Consider the following 27,533-nt stretch of genomic DNA (forward strand, 5'->3'; position numbering starts at 1 on the left):
ATGGTGGTGGGACTGCAAGAAAACCCCCTTTTTTTTTTTTTTTTTTTTTTTTTGAGGCAGAGTTTTGCTCTTGTTGCCCAGGCTGGAGTGCAATGGCGTGATCTCGGCTCACCACAACCTCTGCCTCCTAGGTTCAAGTGATTCTCCTGCCTCAACCTCCTGAGTAGCTGGCACTACAGGCAGGCACCACCACACCCAGCTAATTTTGTATTTTTACTAGACATGGGGTTTCTCCATGTTGGTCAGGCTGGTCTTGAACTCCCGACCTCAGGTGATCCACCTGCCTTGGCCTCCCAAAGTGCTGGGATTATAGGCGTGAGCCACCGCGCCCAGCCTGAAAACTCTCTTATATACCAGTAGGGTAAGCTGGCTCAGCTTTTCTAAGAGATGTTTGTCAAAAGCTTTCACATTCATCTTTTGACTCAAGTAAGTTCATTTTAGGGAGTTAGTTTAAGAAAATAAACCTAAGTGCAAAGGCCTATGCACCAAGACATCTGTCACAGTCACATCATTCTAACAGTGAAAAACAGAACAACCTCAATGTCTAGTAAGAGTTTAGATTTTGACAATTATGGTAGAATACTATACAGTGCAACCCCTCGATTTTTTTTTTTTTATTTTTTTTGAGATGGAGTTTTGCTCCTATTGCCCAGGCTGGAGTGCAATAGCGTGATCTCGGCTCACCACAACCTCTACTTCCCAGGTTCAAGCGATTCTCCTGCCTAAGCCTCCTAAGTAGCTGGGATTACAGGCATATGCCACCATGCCTGGCTAATTTTGTATTTTTAGTAGAGACGGGGTTTCTCCATGTTGGTCAGGTTGGTCTCGAACTCCCGCCCTCAGGCGATCTGCCTTCCTCAGCCTCCCAAAGTGCTAGGATTAGAGGCGTGAAAGAAATCATGGCCAGGAGGCTCGGAGCAGTGGCTCATGCCTGTAATCCCAGCGCTTTGGGAGGCCCAGGTGGGTGGATCACGAGGTCAGGAGCTTGAAACCAGCCTGGCCAACATAGTGAAACCCCATCTCTACTAAAAATACAAAAATCAGCTGCATGTGGTGGTAGGCACCTGTAATCCCAGCTACTTAGGAGGCTGAGGCAGGAGAATTGCTTGAACCTGGGAGGCGGAGGTTGCAGTGAGCTGAGATTGTGCCACTGCACTCCAGTTTGGGCGACAGAGCAAGACTCCATCTAGGAAAAATAAATAAATAAAATAAAATAAAAATCATGGCCAGGTACAGTAGCTCATGCCTATAATTCCAGTGCTTTGCAAGGCTGAGGCAGGAGAATCACTTGAGTCCAGGAGGTTTACAGGCTTGAGGTTACAGGGAGCTATGATGGTACCACTGTAATCCAGCTTGGGTGAGAGTGAGACCCTGTTTCTAATTAATAAACAGCATTTAGCATGACAAACTGTAAACGTATTATCACTCCAAGCATAGCAAAAGACCAGAAGGAAATAATCACTAATGACATTCTTTAGTATCTCTAGGTGGCAGGACTAGGATATTGTGGTTTTTCTGTTTGTTTTTCTCCTATATTTTAGATGTTTTCTACCATTAAAATTTATTTTATAGCCAGAAAAAAGAGATTCACAAAGTCAGCCTAGAAAACCAGGAAAGGAGGGAGTAGGCAAAGCAAATGGCCTCATGCAAGAGGATGGAGAGTAGAAACGACTCTCAGTGTCCTCCAGAAGCACTTACCTATCTCACTGAAGAAACACGGTATTAACTAGAAAGAGTCACCCATAAGTGTTAGTTCCATGAGGAGAGTCAACTCCTACTGCTTTATTCATTGAGGTAGGCCAAGCACCCAGAATACTGCCTGACACCTACATTATGGACTCGGTATTTGTTAAATGAATGAATGAATAAATTCAAGGATCACTGGGGAAGGCCAGATCTTCATTGTCCAGAAAGCAAGGAGACAACGAGTGCTCTAAACTCAAGGTGGGCAGGAGGGACCCTGGGAAGGTTTTGATCCTGGCCTTATCATTTCTTTTCTTTTTTTTTTTTTGAGACGGAGTTTCACTCTTGTTGCCCAGGCTGGAGTGCAATGGCACGATCTTGGCTCACTGCAACCTCTGCCTCCCAGGTTCAAGCAATTCTCCTGCCTCGGCCTCCGGAGTAGCTGGGATTACAGGCACCCACCACCATGCCCGGCTAATTTTTTGTATTTTTAGTAGAGACAGGGTTTCACCACGTTGGCCAGGCTGGTCTTGAATTCCTGACCTCAGGTGATCTGCCTGCCTTGGCCTTCCAACGTGCTGGGATTATAGGAGTGAGCCACCGCACCTGGCCCTGCCCTCATTATTTCTGGTGACCCTATGTGGCCTTATCAGGTAACCTGCCAGGTAAAATGGGGATAATCTCCTATCACAGACTGAAGATCAAATGAAGAAATGTCTGAAGTCCCTCACACAGGGCCTCAAATGATCTGTCGGAGATGTAATGCAAGGTCCTAAGACCCCCATGCTCCTCAGGCACCTTGAATTCAGAAAGATCTGGAAAGGAGGAGGAAGAGAGGGACTCAAATGCAGGAAGTCCCAACAGAGAGGGGCAGCTATGGCTTCAGTAACAGGACAGTCTGGAGACACAGTCCAGGCAGCCCAGCCAAGAAGGAGAACAATTACAGCTTTTTACCTGCAACTTCTCGAAGACTTTCTTCTTGGGCTTGAGCTCCTCATCTGGTTGGCCCTTTTCATAGCCCTTCACAAACACGCGCTCACCAGGAGCAGAGCCTGCCGGAGGGTCCAGAGGTTCAACCTGGCGGTTTATCCCTTCTCTGGGAAGACACACAGGACAAGGGAAGGGTGAGGTTATGGATGGGTTCCAGTGACTGTGGAGGCCAAAGCAATCTGGGCCTTTACACAGGGGCCCTGATGGGATTTAGGGCATCCTCAGTACCAGAGCCCCAGGAGGTCCTCTTATCTTGCTACATCTCTGCACATCACCAGGGTTAGATTAACCCAGGCTATACCAAAATTGTGTGTCAGAAGAGATACCAAAATCTGTGTTTCTAGGGGAGGAAGTATAAAATAACATAGCAAGGACTTTATAGACATCAAAACTGGGATTTGAATCCCTGCACCACTCCTTACTAGCAGTAAGACTTGGACATGTACTGGTTTGAGCCCTCCATTTCTATTTTAACAAAATTAACTGTAGGTAAAATGCTTCATTCACAGTACTTGTACAGTAAGTCCTTCATGCATCAACTTTTGGCATCAGCGAGGAAGAGGCACGTGTTTTCACAGCTTCCACCTGGTGTGTGGAAGGACTTCATATGGGCTGATTCCCCACTCTTCCTGGCCTCCCCAGGTCCTGTGCCCCACCCCGAGTCCTCACTCACATAGAAGCACACAGAAGCATGCCTTGGGACTCGACTCCTCTCATCTTCTGGGGTTTCAGGTTGCAGAGCACCACTACCAGCCTGTCCTGCAGTTCCTCTTTGGGCACGAACTGTACCAAGCCGCTCACCACAGTCCGTGGTTCATCTTCCCCCACGTCAATCTTCTCCACATATAGGCTGTCTGCATCTGGGTGCTGCCAGGGAGACGTCAGGAGGAAGAGCATCATTATCCATTAGAAAAGCAGCCTGGTGAACTCTTGGATTCCAGAAAAGAGCACCCACTCCTTACAGAGGCCCTGGAAGGACCCCCTAGAGCTAACTTTCTTTCTGGGTCCCAGACAGCAGACAGGAGAATGGGCTCTGAAGGTATATTCTGCTCTCAACTGAGGCCAGATTTGAATAAAATGGACCTAGATGCTCGTGTTAAGAGGTGGAAGGATCTCTGATAAGAGATTAAACGACCCAGACTGTCTAGATGGCTACCATTATGGTGCACGTGCTGCACCAGACAGGTCCTAGGTGGGCTGGGAGATGGGAGGGGGACAATTGCTGGCCTTGCCATCTGATGCAGGAGCACCAGAATTGATCTCAGGGTGGTTTTGGTGGTTGGGGTACACAGTGAGAAGTAAATCAATGCTGAAGGGAAAAAAAGCCCAGAACAATGGTCCCAGGCCACTGGGTGCATAACCTTCTGTCTCTGGGAAAAAGGAAGTCATCTTCCCTCTACCACTTTCTGAAGCGGGCAAAGTGGCTCATCCAAGATGAGGCCTGTAGCTAGTCCAGGCAAGCTGATGGGGATCAGATGAGTCCATCAGACCAGATTTAACAGATAAACAAGTTCCCTCTGACTAACATCCGTCCCCCATGCCGAGTTCCTGGCTGTGTTTGGTTGCGTAATGTCCACAGGCGACAATCGCAACAGAAAGCCTGATGCCTGGAATTAGACACCTGCACTCTGACTTGCAATATGACCTCAGGATGTTACTTCCCATCTCCAGGCCACGTTTCCTCCGGATGGAAACAGACAAACCTGACCCCATCTGCCTCTCTGAGATGTGGTGAAAAATGAGTACCTTCTCCACAGTGATGATTTTCCCCACACGGATATCCAGCCGGGATGGGATGACCTCCTCTGGTTCTGAATTCTTGGCAGGGCCTTTGGCCATTGGCTCTAGGAATGAGAAGAACCCCATGAGGTAGAATTCTTCCCTGTGGCAGATCAGCTGCTGATCACACCACGTGAAGACACTGATATTAGGTAAGATCTAGCGTAGAATCCCCAGAGTCTACTGAGTTATAACTTCTTTAATACTGGGTTGGCAACCTTTCAGACATGACAAACCTGATTTTCATCTGTTCTCTCCCTCAATTATTAGACTAGAGGGGAGGGAGCAGTAGTAACTTTGCCTCCTTTAGGTATTTCCATTCATGCATTCTATATAGAATTTGCTGAGTCTTGGCCAGGTGTGGTGGCTCACACTTGTAATTCTAGCACTTTGGGAGGCCAAGGCGGGAGGATTGCTTAAGCCCAGGAGTTAAAGACCAGCCTGGGCAACAGAGCCAGACCGTCTCTTTTTGAAAAATTAAAAAAAAAAAAAAAAAAAAAATTTTACTCAGTTAACTTAGTTTTTTTCTAGAAGGGTCGCACAAAGCTATCAGTGCCAGTATCTCAGCATTTTGCATAAGTGGATGGCCAACTAAGAGCTAGGCCTATGCACATAGAAGGAAACTGGGAGAATCTAAAGATAAGCTTCTCAGGCCGGGCGCGGTGGCTCAAGCCTGTAATCCCAGCACTTTGGGAGGCCGAGACGGGTGGATCACAAGGTCAGGAGATCATGACCATCCTGGCTAACATGGTGAAACCCCGTCTCTACTAAAAATACAAAAAACTAGCCGGGCGTGGTGGCGGGCGCCTGTAGTCCCAGCTACTCAGGAGGCTGAGGCAGGAGAATGGCGTGAACCCGGGAGGCGGAGCTTGCAGTGAGCTGAGATCCGGCCACTGCACTCCAGCCTGGGCGACAGAGCGAGACTCCGTCTCAAAAAAAAAAAAAAAAAAAAAAAAAAAAAAAAAAAAAAAAAAAAGATAAGCTTCTCTAAGCTCTGCAGGCTCTGCCCAACAGCTGTATAAGAGACTGTCTATATACCAGTTGGGTATAATAGGTCTAACCTAATTTCTATCATTTTTCCTTTTTTGAGACATAGAGTCTCACTCTGTTGCCCAGGCTGGAGTGCAGTGGTGTAATCATGGTTCACTGCAGTGTCAACTTCCCCATGCTCAGGTGATCCTCTCACCTCAGCCTCCCAAGTAGCTGGGACTACAGGCATGTGCTACTATGCCCGGCTAATTTTTTTTTTTGGGGGGGGGGGGGTAGAGACTGGGTTTTGATCTCTAACTTTTGGGCTCAAGTGATCCACCTGCCTCAGCCTTCCAAAGTGTTAAGATTACAGGTGTGAGCAACTGTGTCTGGCCCCAGTCACTATCTTTAATGAAGAGGCAGATTTAGCAAACAGACTAGAAGAACCAAAGTATATATCTTACACCAGCAGCTCTCAGCAATGCTGGTACAAAAGGATGTGATCACTTCCTGGTGTTCACCAAACCCAAATCAAAATGACTCAAGTTCCATTCTAGGAGCCAGTAGGACGTGACATTCCTGCACTCAGACCCCCTGGGTTGTTGTGCCCTCAACTGAAGACATGCATTTTTCCAAGGCTCATTGACAAGCTCCCTCTCCTGATGACATCGGCCCCTTTCCGGCTGGCCTTACTCTGCTTCGAGGGATCTGGGTAGGCAGCGCTGGCCAGTTTCTTCAGGGCAGGGGTATTAAACTTTTCCCGGATTGGATCCAGCAACTTGTTCAGCGCGACTTCAACAGAATTCTTTAGGTCTCCAGGATGTACAACCTGCAGAATCAAACAAGACCTAGTGAGATAAGGTCTAGAACAGGGCACAGGACACCTGAATCCAAGAAAGTAGGATCAAGGGAGTTTTTCCCAACAGTCTTATTTGATCCTTGTGATAATCTTGTGAGGCAGGTAGAAAAGACAAGGGAAAACACATTCAGAAAGACTAACGTGTCCAAAATCCAAGTCTTTTGATTCTGAAATCTATACTAACTTGAGGGTGTTTAGGAGCGGAATGTATTTGTTAGTCTAATTCTTCTAGTCCCTCCATTTATGCTTAGAGTAGGGTCACAGACCAAGTGGTATTTACAAGCAGAGAAACATTCACATAGGTAATCCAAGGCCTAAAGATAACCTGAGGGAGAGAGCTGAGTAAGAAGAAAGAGCAAGGGCTTTGGAGTTCGACAGACCGAGATTAGATTCCCAGCTAGCTGTGTGTGACTCCAAACTAGGCACATAACCCCTCTAAGCTTTGGCTGATTCTTTTTTTCTTTTCTTTTTGTAGAGACAGGATCTCGCTATGGTACCCAGGCTGGTCTTGAACTCCTGGGTTCAGGCAATCTGCCTGCCTCTGCCTCCCAAAGTGCTGGGATTACAGGCACGAGCCAATGCACTCGGCCAGTGTTGGCTTTGTTACTTATAAAGTGAGGCTAATAATAGCTATATCTCACAGGATGGGGATGAGGGTTAAATCACTGAATGTGGGTGAAAATGATAACACTGCTGGTACATGGTAATAGTTCAGTAATTCCATTTTGTTCCTTGTGTCCTGTGACTGCCCTTTTTTTGAGTCTTGCTCCGTTGCCCAGGCTGGGGTGCAGTGGCGCAATTTCAACTCATTGCAACCTCCGCCTCCCGGGTTCAAGCGATTCTCCTGCCTCAGCCTCCTGAGTAGCTGGGACTACAGTCGCATGCAGCCATGCCCAGCTAATTTTTTGTATTTTAGTACAGACAGGGTTTCACCGTGTTGCCCAGACTGGTCTTGAACTCCTGACCTCGTGATCCACCTGCCTCAGCCTCCCAAAGTGCTGGGATTACAGGTGTGAGCCACCGTACTTGGCTGACTGCCTTTTTTATATCTCAAATCTGGTCTGAAACAATCTTCTAGATATTCTGAGGGGACATCCCTTAGGAATGAACACTTTTAATACAACAATGCGAACATTTTTGTTTCTGATGCTACTTCTTCATTTCCTTGGGAATATTTAAGTTTAATAAAAAGCTCTAGGGCTGCCGCTGTCCAATATGGTGGTTACTAGCCTTGTGTGGGTATTTAAATGTAAACTGAAATTCCCTTCTTCAGCTGCGCCTGCCACATTGCAAGTGCTCAACAGCCACATGTGGCCTCTGTATCAGGCAGTACAGATAGGGCATATCCACCACCACAGAAAGTACTGTTGGATAACGTGGCTGCAGGCCTTTTTTCTGAGGCATTTCATCTATTCCTAATTCTCACAAAAGACTTTTTTTCTGAGACATGGTCACGCTGTTACCCAGCTGGAGTGCAGTGATGCAATCATGGCTCACTGCAGCTTTGATCTCCTTCCTGGGCTCAAGCGATCCTCCCACCTCAGCCTTCCCAGTAGCTGCGACTATAGGCATGCGCCATCATGGCTGGCCAGTATTTTTTTTTTTTTTTTTGTAGAGACAGAGTCTCACTATGTTGCCCAGGCTAGTCTTCAACTCCTGAGCTCAAGCCAATTCTCCTGCCTTGGCCTCCCAAAGTGCTGAGATTACAGGTGTGAGCCACTGCACCTGGCATATATTAACATTTCTAACAGCCCCAATAAATTGATTGGACCTGAATTCAGAATCAATCACAACACCTCCCATTTCTTTTTTTTTTTTTTGAGACGGAGTGTCGCTCTGTCGCCCAGGCTGGAGTGCAGTGGCCGGATCTCAGCTCACTGCAAGCTCCACCTCCCGGGTTTACGCCATTCTCCTGCCTCAGCCTCCCGAGTAGCTGGAACTACAGGCGCCCGCCACCTTGCCTGGCTAGTTTTTTTTTGTTTGTTTTAGTAGAGACAGGGTTTCACCGTGTTAGCCAGGATGGTCATGATCTCCTGACCTTGTGATCCGCCCGTCTCGGCCTCCCAAAGTGCTGGGATTACAGGCTTGAGCCACCGCGCCCGGCCAACACCTCCCATTTCATTCCCTATATACGGTATTATGTCTTTTTCCCTTTGTGACCTGGCCCTGCCTATCTATCCCACAATACCCCCCCTCACCTTTTAGACTCTAGTCAGATCAAACCACCTGCAATTCCTCATACATCATGCTGTTTCATCCTACCATGTCTTTGTACAATTTATTCCCTCACAGATTTCCTTGTGAACTCCTATTCCTCAAGCAAAATAGTGCTTGGATAGTGTCTCCTCCACCAGCTTTTCTAGAGAGTCAGTTAATCACTTCCTCCTATATTATTTCTGGTGTGTATATATATATATATATACTCTTTTCATTATATATATTCACATGTAATATGTATTTTCACACCTTATATTCACATATATACACACATATGTTAAAATATATATATAGATACGGCCGGGCGCGGTGGCTCAAGCCTGTAATCCCAGCACTTTGGGAGGCCGAGACGGGCGGATCACGAGGCCAGGAGATCGAGACCATCCTGGCTAACACAGTGAAACCCCGTCTCTACTAAAAAAATACAAAAAACTAGCCGGGCGAGGTGGCGGGCGCCTATAGTCCCAGCTACTCGGGAGGCTGAGGCAGGAGAATGACGTAAACCCGGGAGGCGGAGCTTGCAGTGAGCTGAGATCCGGCCACTGTACTCCAGCCCGGGCGACAGAGTGAGACTCCGTCTCAAAAAAAAAAAAAAGAAAGAAAATATATATATAGATACATATGTAAAATGCAGCCAATGAAATATTTACAAGTCTGCCTCTCCTACTGGACTGAGCTTTAGGAGGACTGAACCCTCTGTGTAATACCAGTCCCTAGCATAGTGCCTAACACATGGGCACCTAGTAAGTCTTTTGTTAAAGTGTCTGTTGAAATGAATAGGAGCCTCTATTCTGTCCTTTTATAATTATCTCTTATTTTTGAACCCTGATTTTGCACCTGTTCCTGAAATACTTCATCTTTGCTGAGTTCAGTTCTTTATTCCAGCCTGCTAAGTCCTTTGGAGAGTGATTAAAGCACCAGTATGTTAGCTTTGTACCATTTGCCTATCGAATCTGGGAACCACCTGAATCCTCATCGAAGCCATTAACAAAATATGCAGCCCTGGAGAGCATAGACAGAGCCCTGGCTGGGCGCAGGGGCTCACACCTGTAATCCCAGCAATTTGGGAGGCCGAGGTGGGCAGATTACCTGAGGTCAGGAGTTCAAGACCAGTCCAGCCAACATGGTGAAACCCCATCTCTACTAAAAAATACAAAAAGTAGCCGGTGTGGTGGCAGGCACCTGTAATCCCAAGTACTCGGGAGGCTGAGGCAGGAGAATCGCTTGAACCTTGGAGGCACAGGTTGCAGTGAGCCAAGATTGTGCCACTGCACTCCAGCCTAGGCGACGGAGTGAGACTCCATCTCAAAAAAAAAAAAAACCCGCAAAAACACAGAAAAAAACCCCTGCGGCATATAACTACAAACCTGGCAGGCCGAGATGGAGAGGTCTGGCAGAGTTCCGTGGGGATTATCTTTCTTTCTTTTCTTTTCCTTTCTTTCTTTCTTTTGGAAACAGAGTTTCACTCCTGTTGCCCAGGATGGAGTGCAGTGGCGCGATCTCAGCTCACCACAACTTCTGCCTCCCAGGTTCAAGCAATTCTCCTGCCTCAGCCTCCCGAGTAGCTGGGATTACAGACGCGCACCACCATGCCTGGCTAATTTTTTGTATTTTTAGTAAAGACGGGGTTTCTCCATGTTAGTCAGGCTGGTCTTGAACTCCCGACCTTAGGTGATCCGCCCACCTCAGCCTCTCAAAGTGCTGGGATTATAGGCGTGAGCCGCTGTGCCCAGTACATTCTTTTCTTTTCTTTCTCTCTCTCTCTCTCTTTTTTTTTTTTTTAGTATCTCATGTAATTTATTGAATATGGTACAGAAAGTGAAAAACAGAATGGTTGAATGGTTGTATGGGTACTTGAAGAAGTACGGTTTCTACTGAATGAGTACTGCTTTTGTACATCCTAAAGGGACCACCCATGTGCATAAGATTACAGACATTTACTGATGAAAAATGTTTCCTGAGAAGAGGTGAGAGAGAGTCCCTGCCAGGTAAGGCCTTAAAGGGCCCTGAGGGATAGAAATCCATCTGCATTAATGAAATTCCTAAATCAGAAAAGCTAACTGACAAGAAACTTTAACCAAAACTGCAGTTTTGAAGGAAAATAGACACTGGTGAGATTACCAAAAGTAGAGAAAAAATACCAGGCAGCTTACTTCTACACAGAACAAGTTGTTCTAAAGTTCTAACAGTCAGCAAAAAATAAAATACAGATCTTCAGGAAAGGATTCCTTTTCCTTTCATATTACCTCAGCAGCAAAGTCCTTTTCCAGGTCCGTGTAAGCTGTGTAGGTTTTGTTTCCACCCCATTTCTCATCTCGTAGGATCACAAACTCTGTAAGGAAAAGGATCCATGTCAGCAAACTCATTGACAGTGGCAGAATCGGCATTCCTAACCCACATGCATGACTATTTGTAGTTTTTGCCATATATTCTGAACTTTATGGTATGGTATTTTATTATTCTTAGATTGGATGAATGGCACTATTGTATACCCAGCTAGCATCTCAGCTGCTTCAGGGGAAGGCTTGTGGCTTATATCTATTTTGTTGTATTCCTCTAGTTCAACATGTCTGCCCCCACCCTTACTTCTAACACCTCTGCCCACTCCAATATTCCCTCAGAACCTAGCCTGGTAATGAATATATGAACAATTAAATTACATCCCAACATCATTCATACTTTAATATATAAGAAATCAGAGCAGAGAATCAGGGCAGCCAGTCCCTGGAGGAACGGTCTGTGACAAATCACAAGTATGATCACAGCACGAATTTTTCTATTCTAGCCTGGCCTCTAGGAAGAAAACAGAGAGTATTACCGGACTTAAGAGGAAAAAGGACATGCTTGATGAAGGACAGAACCCCATTGTTCTCCACATTTCCTGGCTCACAGAAGGCCTTCTTCAGTTTTTTCTTCACATCCTCCTTCCGATCAAGGAGATCAATCTTGGACTCCTAGAAGTCATGGAAGGGAAAAGGACCTCTTGTGGTTTAAAATGAGAATATGCTCAACTGATATGAGCTAAATTTTGTTTTTTCTTCTCTGTCGCCCAGGCTGGAGTGCAGTGGCACAATCCTGACTCACCGCAGCCTCAACCTCCTGGGCTCAAGAGATTCTCCCATCTCAGCGTCCTGGAAAGCTGGGACTACAGGAATGTGTCACCATGCTCAGTTAATTCTTCTATTTTTTGTAGAGACAGGGTTTCATCATGTGGCCCAGGCGGGTCTCAAATTTCTGGGCTCAAGCAATTCTCCTGCCTTGGCCTCCCAAAGTGATGGGATTAAGGGTGTGAGCCACTGTGCCTAGCTAAAAAAAATTTTTTTACAAAGATTTTAACATTAGGTGCTTGCAGATATTTTCCTGTGGACATGGTAAAAATAAATAAAAAATATATATATACATATTTTTGAGACGGAGTCTCACTCTGTCGCCCAGGCTGGAGTGCAGTGGTGTGATCTTTGCTCACTGCAAGCTCCGCCTCCTGGGTTCACGCCATTCTCCTGCCTCAGCCTCCTGAATAGCTGGGACTACAGGCGCCCATCACCACACTCAGCTAATTTTGTTTTTGCATTTTTAGTAGAGATGGGGTTTCACGGTGGTAGCCAGGATGGTCTCGATCTCCTGACCTAATGATCCGCCTGCCTTGGTCTCTCAAAGTGCTGGGATTACAGGCGTGAGCCACTGTGCCCCGGCAATAAAAATATTTTAACATTAGGCTGGGCACAGTGGCTCACACCTGTAGTCTTACTACTTTGGGAGGCTGGAGGGTCGCTTGAGCCCAGGAGTTCAAGACCAGCATGGGCAACACAGACCTCATCTCTACTGAAAACAAAAGAATAGCTGGGTGTGGTAGTATGCACCTGTGGTCCCAGCTACTCGGGAGGCTGAGGCAGGAGGATCACTTGAGCCCAGGAGGTTGAAACTGCAAGGCATGATCATGCTACTACACTCCAGCCTGGGCGACAGGAGTGAAAAACCACTCAAAATCCTGCCATCTAACAAATTAAACTATTTTATTTTTTGTGTTCTTCTCAGGCTGTTTATAGCACACAAAATTGTTATGAATTTGTAGTTGGAGAATAAAAGTCTATCTTTTAAGTATTTCTGAGTGGCTACCTGGTCCTTCCTTATAATTTTTTTTTCTTTTGAGATGGTCTCACTCTGTTGCTCAGGATGGAGTACAGTGGTGCAATTATAGTCCACTGTAACCTCAAACTCCTGCCATTAAGTGATCCTCTGACCTCAGCCTCATGAGGAGCTAGGACTACAGGTGTACACAACCATACCTGACTAATTTTTTTTTTTTTTGAGACAGAGTTTTGCTTTTGTTGTCCAGGCTGGACTGCAATGGCGTGATCTCTGCTCACCGCAACCTCCGCCTCCCGGGTTCAAGCAGTTCTCCTGCCTCAGCCTCCCAAGTAGCTGGGATTACAGGCATGCACCACCATGCCCGGCTAATTTTGTATTTTTAGTAGAGACGGAGTTTCTCCATGTTGGTCAGGCTGGTGTGGAACTCTCGACCTTAGGTGATCCACCTGCCTTGGTCTCCCAAAGTGCTGGGATTACAGGCGTGAGCCACGGCGCCTGGCATGCCTAGCAAATTTTTATTTTTGTTAAAATGGGGTCTCACTGTGTTGCCCAGGACAGTCTCAAACTCCTGGCCTCTAGCAATCCTCCTGCCTCAGCTTCCCAAAGTGTTGGGATTGATAGGATCTCACTTGCTTTGCCACCCAGGCTGGAGTGTGGTGGCATGATCATGGTCCACTGCAACCTTTGCCTCCCAGGCTCAAGTAGTCCTCCTACCTCAGCCTCCCATGTAGCTGGGACTATTGGTGCATGCCACCATGCCTAGCTGTTAAAATTTTTTGTAGTGATGGGGTTTTATCATGTTGCCAAGGCTGGTCTTGAACCCCTGGACTTGAGTTAGCTGCCTACTTTGGCTTCCCAAAATGCTAGGATTACAGGTGTGAACCACAATGTATGGCCTACTTACAGTTTTTATGCTGTATTATATTCCCAATAATTAGTGGAAACATAATTTAATAAACTCCAAACTCTTAGATTCTATGCTAATTTTTACAAATTACATATAATGCTACATTGGACATCTTTGCAGAGTTTTTTTGCCTTCTCTAGAATCATTTCATTAAGCTGCCCAAAATTGCTAGGTTCAAAATTGGTTTTTGAAAGGTATCCTAATCAACATTGCTGTCAACAATGTGTGAGGCTACTGGTTCACAGCAATCAGCCACACTAGGTATTATATATTATCTACAGTCATTTTTCCTTTTTAGGTAATAGGCTTTGTTTCTTATTTGGAAAGAGTGAGTTCATGGTCATTTGAGTTCAGTGGTTACCAAATTCTAGCTCACATGTGACAGTATATGAATCACCTTTCACTGGGTTCCACCCAAACCTAATGAGTCAAAATCTCTTGGGATTGGGCCAGGCAATCTTTTTTTTTTTTTGAGATGGAGTCTCACTCTGTGGCCTAGGCTGGAGTGCATGCAGTGACACAATCTTGACTCAGTGCAACCTCTGCCTCCTGGGTTCAAGTGATTCTCCTGCCCAGCCTCCTGAGTAGCTGGGATTACAGGTGCCTGCCACCACACCCAGCTGAATTTTGCATTTTCAGTAGAGAAGGGGTTTCACCATGTTGGCCAGGCTGGTCTGGAACCCCTGACCTCAGGTGATCCACCCGCCTTGGCCTCACAAAGTGCTGGGATTACAGGTGTGAGCCACTGTCCCTGGCCTGTTTTTTTTTTTTTTGAGAGGGAGTCTCGCTCTTGTTGCCCAGGCTGGAGTGCAATGGCATGATCTCGGCTCACTGCAACCTCCGCCTCCTGGGTTCAAGCAGTTATCCTGCCTAAGCCTCCCGAGTAGCTGGGATTACAGGCACCTGCTACCACGCCTGGCTAATCTTTGTACTTTTATTAGAAATGGGGTTTCACCATGTTGGACAGGTTTCTCGAACTCCTGACCTCAGGTGATTCGTCTGCCTTGGCCTCCCAAGGTGCTGGGATTATAGGCATGAGGCACCACGCCGGTCTTTTTTTTAAAAATTTGTTTATTCTATTCTATTTATTTTATTTTATTTTATTTTTTTCTTGAGATGGAGTCTCGCTCTGTCGTCCAGGCTGGAGTGTAGTGGCGCCATCTCGGTTCACTGCAAGCTCCACCTCCTGGGTTCACGCCATTCTCCTGCCTCGGCCTCTGGAGTAGCTGGGACTACAGATGCCCGCCACCACGCCCAGCTAATTTTTTGCATTTTTAGTAGAGACGGGGTTTCACCGTGTTAGCCAGGATTGTCTTGATCTCCTGACCTCGTGATCCATCTGCCTCGGCCTCCCAAAGTGCTGCGATTACAGGCGTGAGCCACCAGGCCTGGCTTAAATTTGTATTTTAAAAAACTTTTTGGCTGGGTTTATTATTAATATATATTTATTATATAATATATATTTACTTTAATATATATTATATATAGTATATATCATATATTATATATATATAATTTTTAAAAAAGGCCGGCGCAGTGGCTCACGCTTGTAATCCCAGCACCTTGGGAAGCCAAGGCAGACGGATCACCTGAGGTCAGGAGTTCGAAACCAGCCTGTCCAACATGGTGAAACACATATATATATAAACTTCTCCAAGTGATTCTGATTTGGGAACTACTGCTAGGCCTGATTACCAGGGTGAAGAAACAGCAAATGTCACCAAACAGGATGAGTGATATGATATTTGTCAGAGTAATAAGTGACATAAGGAGTATTTTAATGTGAGAGAAAAGGGAATGAGTATATTCTTTAAAAATATGGTAACAGGGAGGTCAGACGCAGTGGCTCACACCTGGAATCCCAGCACTTTGGGAGGCCGAGGAGGGTGGATCACGAGGTTAGGAGTTCAAGACCAGCCTGGCCAAGATGGTGAAACCCCTTCTCTACTAAAAACACAAAAATTAGCCAGGCGTGATGGCACGTGCCTGTAATCCCAGCTACTCAGGAGGCTGAGGCAGGAGAATTGCTTGAACCCAGGAGGCAGAGGCTGCAGTGAGCTGAGATCATGCCACTGCACTCCAGCCTGGGCAACAGAGCAAGACTCCATCTAAAAAAAAAAAAACCAAAATGGTAATGGGGTGAGGTTGGAAAACAACAACAAAAACAAAAAAATACAACAGTATACATGCATATAATCACCAATGTCTGATCAAAGTTTGAGATGTCATATTTAAAGAACTAGATGAGTGTCCAGATGTGACTTAAACCAGAATCACCTAGTAGGACTTCAAAGAAAATACAGATTCCTGGTCAGGCATGGTGAGTCACACCCATAATATCAGCACTTTGGGAGGCCGAGGAGGGCAGATCACTTGAGGTTAGGAGTTTGAGACCAGCCTGGCCAACACGGCGAAACCCTGTCTCTACTAAAAAATACAAAAATTAGCTAAGCGTGTTGGTAGGCACCTGTAGTCCCAAGCTACTCAGGAGGCTGAGGCAGGAGAATTGCTTGAACCTGGGAGGCGGAGGTTGCAGTAAGCTGAGATTGCACCACTGCACTCCAGCCTGGGTAACACAGTGAAACTATCTCAGAAAAAGGAAAAAAAAAAAAAAAAAAAAAAAAAAAGGGAGAGGAAGGAAGGAAGGAAGGAAATACAGATTCCTGAGTTCCTCTCAAAACTACTTTATCAGAATCTCTGTGGACAAGGTCTAATCAACACTTTTTTTTTTTTTTTTTTTAATTCCCTAGATGATTCTGAAGATAAGCCATGTTTGGGAACCCAGAACTCAACCTTTCACATCTTTGGATTTCCACGCTCTAATGATCAGAATCAAAGTGAACTTTCCCTCAAGTACATGCGCTCAAGAGGGACTCTTAAATATTAAAAGATATCATAATATTAGTGATATCAAGTATTACCCTAGGAATCAAAATGCTAATTAGTGAAAGGCAACCATAGTGCTCTCATTAATAAGGCTGAATTTTATCACAGTTCTATGAACAAAGAAATTACTTTTGCTTATATATATTTTTTATCAGCAGCAAAAACCATTAAGTTATGATTAGATCTCATCAGGACTGCTCTGGATCCTTCGATACTAAAGAACCACTGAAAGAATTGAATGGTGTGAGGCATCTTCTAACTCAAATATTGGAGAATTCTAGTTAGCCAGGTCACTGTTCTTTTCAGTCCTCCATCTGTCCACTGAGGCTGAAGATTTCTAAATTCAAGTCTCAGCTGACAACTTACCTCTTCTGAAGAGCTCATTTTGCTGCCTGTTAATCCTGGAACCATAGGATTCATCAGATGGACCCGTTTTGAATAGCCAAGTGCAGGGAGGTACTGAGAGATTAGAGAAACACACAAAAGCAGGTATTAGTCTAAGTTCCTCCTCAGTGCCCTGATCTCATCTAACTTGGCCAGCAACTGAGTAGCTGTTATATTTGCTTCCAATCTTTTTTTTTTTTTTTTTTTTTTTTTTGAGACGGAGTCTCGCTCTGTCACCCAGGCTGGAGTGCAGTGGCGCGATCTCGGCTCACTGCAAGCTCCGCCTCCTGGGTTTACGCCATTCTCCTGCCTCAGCCTCCTGAGTAGCTGGGACTACAGGCGCCCGCCACCGCGCCCGGCTAATTTTTTGTATTTTTAGTAGAGACGGGGTTTCACCGTGGTCTCGATCTCCTGACCTTGTGATCCGCCCGCCTCGGCCTCCCAAAGTGCTGGGATTACAGGCGTGAGCCACCGCGCCCGGCTGCTTCCAATCTTTTTATACCAAATATAAAGATTTAGTTTTTGACAGTGATTGTAATTCAAGCAAAGTTTTTTTTCCCTACTGCTTTTCTGTCGTATTACATTGTGAGGCTATTGGATTTACGTCACCGTAAACAATAAAAGATGGAAATACATAAAACAACAGGGTAAGCTGGGCGCGGTGGCTCACACCTGTAATCCCAGCACTTTGGGAGGCTGAGGTGGGTGGATCACCTAAGGTTAGGAGTTCGAGATGAGCCTGGCCAACATGGTGAAACCCCATCTCTACTAAGAATACAAAAATTAGCCGAGCGTGGTGGCAGGCACCTGTAATTAATCCCAGCTACTCGGGAGGCTGAGGCAGTAGGATTGCTTGAACCCGGGAGGCAGAGGTTGCAGTGAGCCGAGATCGTGCCACTGCACTGCAGCCTGGACAACAAGAGCGAGACTCCACCTCAAAAAACAAAAACAAAAAACAAAACAAAAAAACCCAACAGGGCAGCAAATCTTGAGCGAAGGGAAGTAAGGTGACTACACACTCGCCTTGGCTTTCTCACTGAGGGTATTTTTTTTGCAAACCAGGTGCTGAGAAAAAGAGACCAAGCAGACAGTAAGAGACTAAGCAGGGGAAACGGCTATTGGAGTTCAGGGCTGCAGGAGGCTAGGGATTGGGATGGGTTCCTCAGCCTATGTCAAAATTCCCCACTGACTTCTTGGCTGACTCATAACTGTGTATGCACATAGTGAGATACCAGGAAGTCTGGCAGAGAACAGGCTCTGGGAGGCTGGAGACCTCGGCAAAGATTTTGGAGGCTGCACAGTATTGGGGAGACAGAGATGAAAGTTTAGGTCCAATCAAAGTAGAGAGGGCTTTCTGAACACCCTGATATTTCAGTTTGAGTCTCTAGAAAGGCCATGCTCTAGGAACAAGGACCACACCACAGGAGTAAAGGCCAAGCTGAAGTAGATGTGTTCTAACAAAGCCTAAAACCAACCCCTGACAGAACCCAGGTGATAAGTCAGTAATTTAGCAATCTACAGAAAACATAGCATCCTATAAACATAATCCAGAGGGTCTACAATGCATCTATAATCCCTTTGATACAAAAAAAAAAAAAAAAAAATATATATATATATATATATATATATATACACTAGAAATGGGAAGCAGAGAAAAGTGGTTGACAGTCAAGAGAAAATAGTCAATAGAAACAGATTCAGAAACAATCCAGATATTGCAGTAAACAGGCCATGATGCCAAAATAACTGTGATTGGTATGTTAAAGAAAATAAGAGTACATAGGCAGAATAGGCAGGAAAAACAAACCAAAAAGGAAATAAGAAAAGACAGACAAAAATGGATGAAAGAGAACTGTAAAAGATAATTGGAATCTACAACAAGAATCAAATGGAAGTTCTAAAATGTCACAATTTAATACTGGATTTAACAGAAGACAGGATTGATAAACTTGAAGAAAGTTCAATAGAACAGATCCAAACTAAAGCACAGAGGGAACAAAGAAAGGAAAACAACAGAACAGAATATGAAACATGAGTTTTATAAAGCCCCTAGAGGAGAAAGAGAAAAAGAGAGAAACAGTATTTGAGGAAATCATGGCAGACAATTACCCAAATTTGATGAAAACAAATCCACTGGTTCAAGAAGCTCAGCAAAATCTAAGCAGGATAAATACAAAGAAAACTATAGCTGAAAACATCATTGCTGGTCAGGCACAGCGGTTCACACCTGTAATTCTAGCAATTTGGGAGGCCAAGGCAGGCAAATCGTTTGAGCTCAGGAGTATGAGACTAGCCTGGCCAACATGGTGAAACTCCATCTCCGTAAAAAAATACAAAAATTAGCCAGGTGTGGTGGCGCACATCCATAGTCCCAGCTACTTGGGAGGCTGAGGTGGCAGGATCACCTGCGCCCAGGAAGTTGAGGCTGCAGTGAGCCAAGATCAATCACTCTAGCCTGGGCAATGCAAGCAAGACCCTGTCTCAAAGAAAACAATAACAAAAACATCACAGTCAAATTGCTGAAAATCAGAAACAAGAAAAAATCTTAAAAGCAGTCAGAGAAAAAACATATTATCTGTAAAGGAGAAACAATAATACTTACAGGTGACTTTTCAGTGGAAACTATGGAAGTCAGAAGCCAATGCAATGATTCTTTAAAGGTGCCAAAAGAAAAATAATTCCAAACTTCAAATTTCATACCCAGTGAAAGAAATAGATGTTTTCAGATAAAAGAAAGCTGAAAGAACTCATTACTGAAAGAACTGCACTACAAACACAAAATACTAAGTGGGGGCTCTTTAGGTTGAAGGAAAATGAACTCACACAGAAGCAAAGAACTGCAGGCAAGAATCAAGAGTATCAGAAAAGGGAAGTAGGGGTAGATATAGATGAAAAGTGACTTAAAAAACAATTATAGGCTGGGTGCAGTGGCTCACGCCTGTAATCCCAGCACTTTGGGAGGACAAGGTGGGCGGATCGCTTGAGGTCAGGAGTTCAAGACCAGCCTGGCCAACATGGTGAAACCCCGTCTCTACTAAAAATACAAAAATTAGCCGGGCGTGGTGGCGGGCACCTGTAATCCCAGCTACTCATTAGGCTGAGGCATGAGAATCCCATGACAGGCAGGCTGATGTTGCAGTGAGCCGAGATCACGCCATTGCACTTCAGCCTGGGCAATGGAGTCTCAGTCTCAGGAAAAAAAAAAAAAAAAAAAAAATTGTAATAATGTCTTTAAGATTTATTTTATTTTATTTTTGAGATAAAGTCTCTTTCTGTTGCCCAGCCTAGAGTGCAATGGTGCGATCTTGGCTTACTGCGACCTCTGCTTCCCAGGCTCCAAGAATTCTCCTGTGTCAGCCTCTTGAAGAGCTGGGATTATAGGTGCACACCACTGTGTCTGGCTAATTTTTGTATTTTTACTAGCAATGGGGTTTCATGATGTTGGCCAGGCTGGTCTCAAACTTCTGACCTCAGGTGATCTGCCTGTCTTGGCCTCCCAAAGTGCTGGGATTACAGGGGTGACCCACTGCACCCAGCCAAGGATTTAAAATTTATGTAAAAAATGAGTTTTGAGGCCGGGCGCGGTGACTCATGCCTGTAATCCCAGCACTCTGGGAGGCTGAGGCGGGCGGATCACGAGGTCAGGGGATCAAGACCATCCTGGCCGGCTGGGCGCGGTGGCTCAAGCCTGTAATCCCAGCACTTTGGGAGGCCGAGGCGGGTGGATCACGAGGTCAAGAGATCGAGACCATCCTGGCTAACATGGTGAAACCCCGTCTCTACTAAAAATACAAAAAACTAGCTGGGCGTGGTGGCGGGCGCCTGTAGTCCCAGCTACTTGGGAGGCTGAGGCGGGAGAATGGCGTGAACCCGGGAGGCGGAGGTTGCAGTGAGCTGAGATCCGGGCACTGCACTCCAGCCTGGGTGACAGAGCGAGACTCCGTCTCAAAAAAAAAAAAAAAGACCATCCTGGCCAATATGGTGAAACCCCGTCTCTACGAAAAATACAAAAATTAGCTGGGCATGGTGGTGGGAGCCTGTAATCCCAGCTACTCAGGAGGCTGAGGCAGGAGAATGGCTTGAACCCAGGAAGCAGAGGTTGCAGTGAGTCAAGATCACATCGCTGTACTCCAGCCTGGTGACAGAGCAAGACTGTGTCTCAAAAAAAAAAAAAAAAAAAAAGAGTTTTGCCGGGCACGGTGGCTCACACCTGTAATCTCAGCACTTTGGGAGGCCAAGGTGGAAAGATCACGAGGTCAGGAGATCGAGACCACCCTGGCTAACACGGTGAAACCCCATCTCTACTAAAAATGCAAAAAATTAGCCTGTAGTCCCAGCTACTTGGGAGGCTGAGGCAGGAGAATGGCTTGAACCCAGGAGGTGGAGCTTGCAGTGAGCCAAGATCGCACTACTGCACTCTACTCTGGGCAACAGAGCAAGACTCTGTCTCAAAAAACGAAAACAAACAAACAAAAAAGAGTTTTACTCCAACTGTTGTTGGAGCAAAAATGTAGTAAAAATGTTTCTTGCATTATTGGGCAGTGGTAAAAATATCTAACTTAAACTGTAATAAGTTGCAAGGCTACATGTTGTAATCTCTAGGGCAGGAATGGGCACACTGTTTTAGAAAGGGATAGTTAATAAAGATTTTAGGGGCTGGACATGGTGGCTCATGCCTGTAATCCTAGCATTTTGGGATGCTAGGGTAGGTGGATCATGAGGTCAAGAGATCAAGACCATCCTGGCCAACATGGTAAAACCCTGTCTCTACTAAAAATACAAAAATTAGCGGGGTGTGGTGGCGTATGCCTGTAGTCCCAGCTGCTTGGGAGGCTGAGGCAGGAGAATCGCTTGAACCCAGGAGGCAGAGGTTGCAGTGAGCCAAGATCATGCCACTGCACTCCAGCATGGGCGACAAAGTGAGACTCCCTCTCAAAAAAAAAAAAAAAAAAAAAAGAAAAAGAAAAAGGAAAAAAAAAAAGACTTTAGGCTTTCTGGTCCACATATGCTCTCTACTGCATATTCATCATCTTTTTCCACAATCCTTAAACAATGTAAAAACCATTCTTAGCTCATAAGTCATACAAAAACAAGGTATGGGCCAAATCCCTGCTGTAATAATAAAAGAAGGTCCAACTAAAAAGTTAATTGTGCAGATAAAATGAAATAACAGGCCAGGCCCAGTGGCTCATGCTTGTAATCTCAGTACTTTGAGAGGCTGAGGCAGGTGGATCACGAGGTCAGGAGTTCGAGATCAGCCTGGCCAACATAGTGAAACCCCGTGTCTACTAAAAATACAAAAAAATTAGCCGGGTGTGGTGGCGGGCGCCTGTAATCCCAGCTACTTGGGAGGCTTAGGCAAAGAGTCGCTTGAACCTGGGAGGCAGAGGTTGCAGTGAGCCGAGACTGCGCCACTGCACTCCAGCCAGGGAACAGTGCGAGACTCTGTCTCAAAAAAAAAAATAAATAAATAAAATAAAATAAAAACAATTAATCAAAAAATGTATTTATTTTATTCTTTTTTTTTTTTCAGAGACAAGGTCTTGCTTTGTCACCCAGTTTGGAGTGTGATGGTGTGATCATGGCTCACTGCAGCCTTAAACTCCTGGGCTCAAGCAATCATTTTGCCTCGGCTTCCTGAGTACCTGGGACTACAGGGGCGTGCCTGGCTAATTTTTTATTTTATTGTGGAGACAGGGTCTTGCTATGTGGCCCAGCCTTGTCTCAAACTCCCGGGCTCAAATGATCCTCCTGCCTCAGCCTCCCAATGTGCTGGGATTACAGGCATGAGCTACAGCACCTGGTCCTCAAAAAATTTATATTGTGGCTGGGTGCAGTGGATCACACCTGTAATCCCAGTGCTTTGGGAAGCTGAGATGGGTGGATCACCTGAGGTCAGAAGCTCGAAACCAGCCTGGCCAACACGGTGAAACCCCATCTCTACTTAAAAATATAAAAATTACCTAGGCATGGTGGCAGGCGCCTGTAATCCCAACTACTCAGGAGGCTGAGGCAGGAGAATCGCTTGAACCCGGGAGAGGGAGATTGCAGTGAGCCGAGATCAAGCCATTGCTCTCCTCCAGCCTGGGTGACAAGAGCGAAACTCTGTCTCAAAAAAAAAAAAAAAAAAAAAATATATATATATATATATATATATATATAGAGAGAGAGAGAGAGAGAGAGAGAGAGTAAGCATTTCTGCATTCATTAAATATATCAAAAAACTAAGCCAGGCACAGTGGATCTCACCTATAATCCTAGCACTTTGCGAGGCCAAGGCAGGAAGACTGCTTGAACCCAGGGGTTTGAGACCTGCCTGGGCAATACAGGGAGGCCTCATCTCTGCAAGCAATTTTAAAACTAGCCGAGTGTTGTGGCATGCACCTGTGGTCCCAGCTACTTGGGAGGCTGAGGTGGGAGAACTGCTTGAGCCCAGGCCCACACCACTGCAGTCTGGCCTGGGCGAGAGATCGAGAACTTGTCTCAAAAAAAAAGACAAAACAAAGAAAAAGATGCTGGGAAATGCGAACCAAATGCTCTGTGAAAGGACAGTAGTTCCATCTGGTAATGCCTCTCCTTAGAAACTGGGCTATTAGGAAAGGAGTAAATCCAACAGGTGTGGGAGCAGCTTCCTGGTTGTCACCAGGCACAAGGGCTTTGGAGTTTGAAAGATTTGGGTACTAATAATTCCTGCTCAGTTACTAACTGTGTGATATTGGACAACTTTTTATTCTTCTATCCTCAGTTTTCTCAACTGCAAAACAAGGAGAATATTTACCATACACTATGACTAGTGGGACTGACCATCATAGTTCAGTAAACATAGTTGCATACCGCTGAGGCGCAAGTGAAAAAAGACAGGAAAGTGGACACTCACCTTCTCTGCAAAGGTGAAAATCTTTCTCTGATCAATGCCTCCAAATTGGGCATCTACTTTTAAATACTCTTCATCCAAAGCCTGTGGAAAGAAACACATGAACATAAACATCTACTTTATTTTTTTGAGATAGAATCTCACTCTGTTGCCCAGGCTGGAGTGCTGTGGCATGATCTCGGCTCACTGCCACCTCTGCTTCCCAGGTTCAAGTGAGTCTCCTGCCTTAGCCTCCTGAATAGTTAGGATTACAGGCATGCACCACCACGCCCGGCTAATTTTTTGTACTTTTAGTAGAGACGGGGTTTTGCCATGTTGTCCAGGCTGGCCTTAAACTCCTGAGCTCAGGTGATCCACCCGCCTTGGCCTCCCAAAGTGCAGGGATGACAGGCAAGAGCCACTGTGTCCGGCCTAAACATCTACTTTATTTCTTCTATATAGGTCTGAGAAATCAGAAAGTTTAGGAAATTACTAGATTTTTCAGAAGGTAAAGCCGAGAAGAAAATAAAACAGCAGTCAGCCTCCCTCTTGGCCTCAAAAGCTGCAAAGACAGTTGCTGAGTGCTTGTGGTGAACATTACTCCATGTGGATGTCATGGGATAAAAAAATAAGAGTAGTCTCTGCCCTCAGGATATGCAGAATCCTGCAGGGAGGGAGAGAAGAAGGAAACAAACCGTAGTCATGCCAAAAGCATCCTACTGAATAAGGTGGCCTACGACAAATGACATATAAGTAGCATAAAGAAGTCCTGTGAGAATTCGGGAAAAAGGTAAGACTGAACTAGAAAATAGTGACTGTCTGGGTGCGATGGCTCACGTCTGTAATCCCAGCACTTTGGGAGGCTGAGGTGGAAAGATCACTTGAGCCCAGGTGTCTCTACAAAAACAAAAAACAAACAAACAAACAAAAATTAGCCAAGTGTGATGGCATGCATCTACAGTCCCAGCTACTCAGGAGGCTGAGGTAGGAGGATCACCTAAGCCCAGAGAGCTTGTGGCTGCAGTGAGCCATGATTGTGCCACTGCATCCCAGCCTGGGAGACAGAAGGAGACCCTGTCTCAAAAAATAAAATAAAATAAATAAATAAAACAGTGACTGTCCTTTATGACATGCCAGGCCTGCTGCCAGCTCCGTGGATGGTGAGATAAATCAGATCCAGACTCTCCCTTCAAGAAGCCCAATTATCCAGCTGGGGAGAGACATGTAACAGATCATTTCAACTCAGTGTGCTAAGGGCTAACCTAGATGTTCATATAAGGAACAGTGTTGACATAAAAGAAGAAATTATCTCTATCTAGTTAGATGGGTGTGGGGAGGGCTTCCTAATATCAGACTGTGGGCTAAGCTTGGTTTTGAAGAACATATAGATGTTTTTCATCATGCAGAGGAAACAGAATGTGAGAAGGCACAGAGGTGTGAAGTGTTTAGGGAAATTCTGAGTGATTCAGTCTGCAAAAGTACAAACTTCAAGGAAGGTGGGAAGCAGTGACTGATAAGGTTAGAAAAGTAGGTAAGGACCATTAAATGTCATGCTAGGGTGCCTAGTGTTATCTTAACCAGTGAAAGGTTTTAAGGAGAGGAGAAAGATGACTAGCACTGTAGGAAGATGGCAACAGTAACAGGGCAGGGTAGACTTGAGACCCATGGGTCGGAGACAAAGTGAATGGCTCAAAGGCTATTGTGAAAGTCTAAGTGAGAAATATTGATGAACAAAAGACAATAAGGACGCAGAGCAAGAATGAATTTAAGACATTTTTAAAAAGTAGAATTGATAAAATTTAGTGCATGATTGGCTGAAAGGAAGAGGAAGAAAAGGCTGAACAAGCAGGAATAATCTAGAACAGCATTATCCAACACAATCTTCTGTAGTGATGAATATGTTATATGTCTGTGCTGTCCAATACAGTAGCTAACCAAGAACTTGATATATAGCCAATGCGACTAGAGAATAAAAATTTCCATTTTATTTAATTTTAATAGCCACTAGCCACATATGACTAGGACTAGAGGCTACCGCATTAGACAGTACAGACCTAGTTCTTTCTTTCCTTTTTCCCTCCCTCCCTGCTTTCTTTTTTTCTTTTCTTTTCTTTTCTTTTTTTTTTTTTTTTTTGAGACGGAGTCTCGCTCTGTCACCCAGGCTGGAGTGCAGTGCCCGGATCTCAGCTCACTGCAACCTCCGCCTCCCGGGTTCACGCCATTCTCCCGCCTCAGCCTCCCAAGTAGCTGGGACTACAGGCGCCCGCCACCACGCCCAGCTAGTTTTTTGTATTTTTAGTAGAGACGGGGTTTCACCATGTTAGCCAGGATGGTCTCGATCTCCTGACCTCGTGATCCACCCGCCTCGGCCTCCCAAAGTGCTGGGATTACAGGCTTGAGCCACCGCGCCCGGCCTCTTTTTTTCTTTTCTTTCAAGAGATGGAGTCTCACACATACAGAATAAGAGAGAGATGGAGTCTTGCTATGTTGCCTAGGCTGGTCTTGAACTCCTGGCCTCAAGTGATCCCCCCTCCTCAGCCTCCCAAGTACTTGGGATTATAGGCATAAACCATGGCACCCAGTCAACAGTGCAGAACTAGCATGTCTCCGGGTTTTCTTTTTTTTTTTTTTTTTTAAGGTAGGGTCTCACTCTGTCACCCAGGCTGGAGGGCAGTGGTTTGATCTCGGCTCACTGCAACCTTGACCTCCTGGGTTCAAGCAATTCTCCCACCTCAGTTTCACAAGTAGCTGGGACTACAGGGGCATGCCACCACACCTGGCTAATTTTTGTATTATTTGGTAGAGATGGGGTTTCACCATATTGGTCAGGCTGGTCTTGAACTCCCCACCTCAAGTGATCAGCCTGTCTTGGCCTCCCAAAGTGTTGGGATTACAGGCGCCAGCCACTGCACCCAGCTCCAGGTTTAACCTTGGAAAATGTCTCTTTGAGGTGACAAGGGAAATTTTTATTTTCTCATATCAAACATTATAGAGGGCTAGATGTGTTGGCTCATGCCTGCAATTTCAGCACTTTGGGAGACTAAGGCAGGAAGATCACTTGAGGCCAGGAGTTCACGACCAGCCTAGGCAACATAGTGAGACCCTGTCTCTACAAAAAATTTAAGAAAATTATACCGATATACAAAGAAAAAGTTAAGTCTATCCATATTTTCATCTTGCCTTCACAAGGTAACCAGTATCAACAGCTTGGTTTGTATTTTTTTTTTTTTTTTTTTTGAGATGGAGTCTCGCAGCATCTGTCACCCAGGCTGGAGTGCAGTAGCGTGATCTTGCCTCACTGCAAGCTCTGCCTCCTGGGTTCACACCATTCCCCTGCCTCAGCCTCCCGAGTAGCTGGGACTACAGGCGCCTGCCACCATGCCCAGCTGATTTTTTGTATTTTTAGTAGAGACGGGGTTTCACCGTGTTAGCCAGGATGGTCTCGATCTCCTGACCTCGTGATCCGCCTGCCTCAGCCTCTCAAAGTGCTGGGATTACAGGCGTGAGCCATTGCGCCGGTCTGGTTTGTATTTTTCTATCCTTTTCCTTGCTCATACAAATATACATGCACACAAAGGAAACAGAAGGATGCTTCTTTTAAACAAAACATGTATTTGTTTTGTTTAACAGAAAATAGGATCATGCTCAAATTTATTTTCACGTATCACTCTGAAGTTTATTTCCTTTATTAAGATTATGATAAAAAGGATTATGATTAACATAAAGGTGTATGAGATGAACAATGTCTTAAAGGACAGACAGGTAGCGAAGGAATTATAATGGAAGAAGTAAGAGAGTATCCCAGGAAGCAGGGGAGGAATAGGAGAGACACACAGCAAGGCCTATAGGTTGGAGAAGAACAGCAAATGCATGTATTTAACTGGTGCCAGGAGAGAGGTTTGTGTACAGTACAGGCA

The 27,533-nt window shown here is 45.3% G+C and overlaps 1 protein-coding gene across 2 annotated transcripts in view; it reads right to left on the minus strand.

The window, feature by feature from the left end:
- The window catches only part of YARS1 (tyrosyl-tRNA synthetase 1), a 45,147-nt gene that overhangs the window by 877 nt on the left and 16,737 nt on the right, over positions 1–27,533 (minus strand). For both annotated transcript variants that reach the window (XM_050795238.1, XM_050795249.1), the window contains 8 exons: positions 23,641–23,721; positions 16,746–16,838; positions 11,316–11,451; positions 10,744–10,829; positions 6,115–6,250; positions 4,420–4,517; positions 3,347–3,540; positions 2,638–2,779 (listed from right to left, as the gene is read on the minus strand). In XM_050795238.1, coding sequence (XP_050651195.1) covers positions 2,638–2,779; positions 3,347–3,540; positions 4,420–4,517; positions 6,115–6,250; positions 10,744–10,829; positions 11,316–11,451; positions 16,746–16,838; positions 23,641–23,721 — 966 coding nt within the window. The remainder of the gene's footprint in view (positions 1–2,637; positions 2,780–3,346; positions 3,541–4,419; positions 4,518–6,114; positions 6,251–10,743; positions 10,830–11,315; positions 11,452–16,745; positions 16,839–23,640; positions 23,722–27,533) is intronic.

Source organism: Macaca thibetana, chromosome 1 (genome assembly GCF_024542745.1).
Source record: "Macaca thibetana thibetana isolate TM-01 chromosome 1, ASM2454274v1, whole genome shotgun sequence".
Classification (NCBI taxonomy): Eukaryota; Metazoa; Chordata; class Mammalia; order Primates; family Cercopithecidae; genus Macaca; species Macaca thibetana.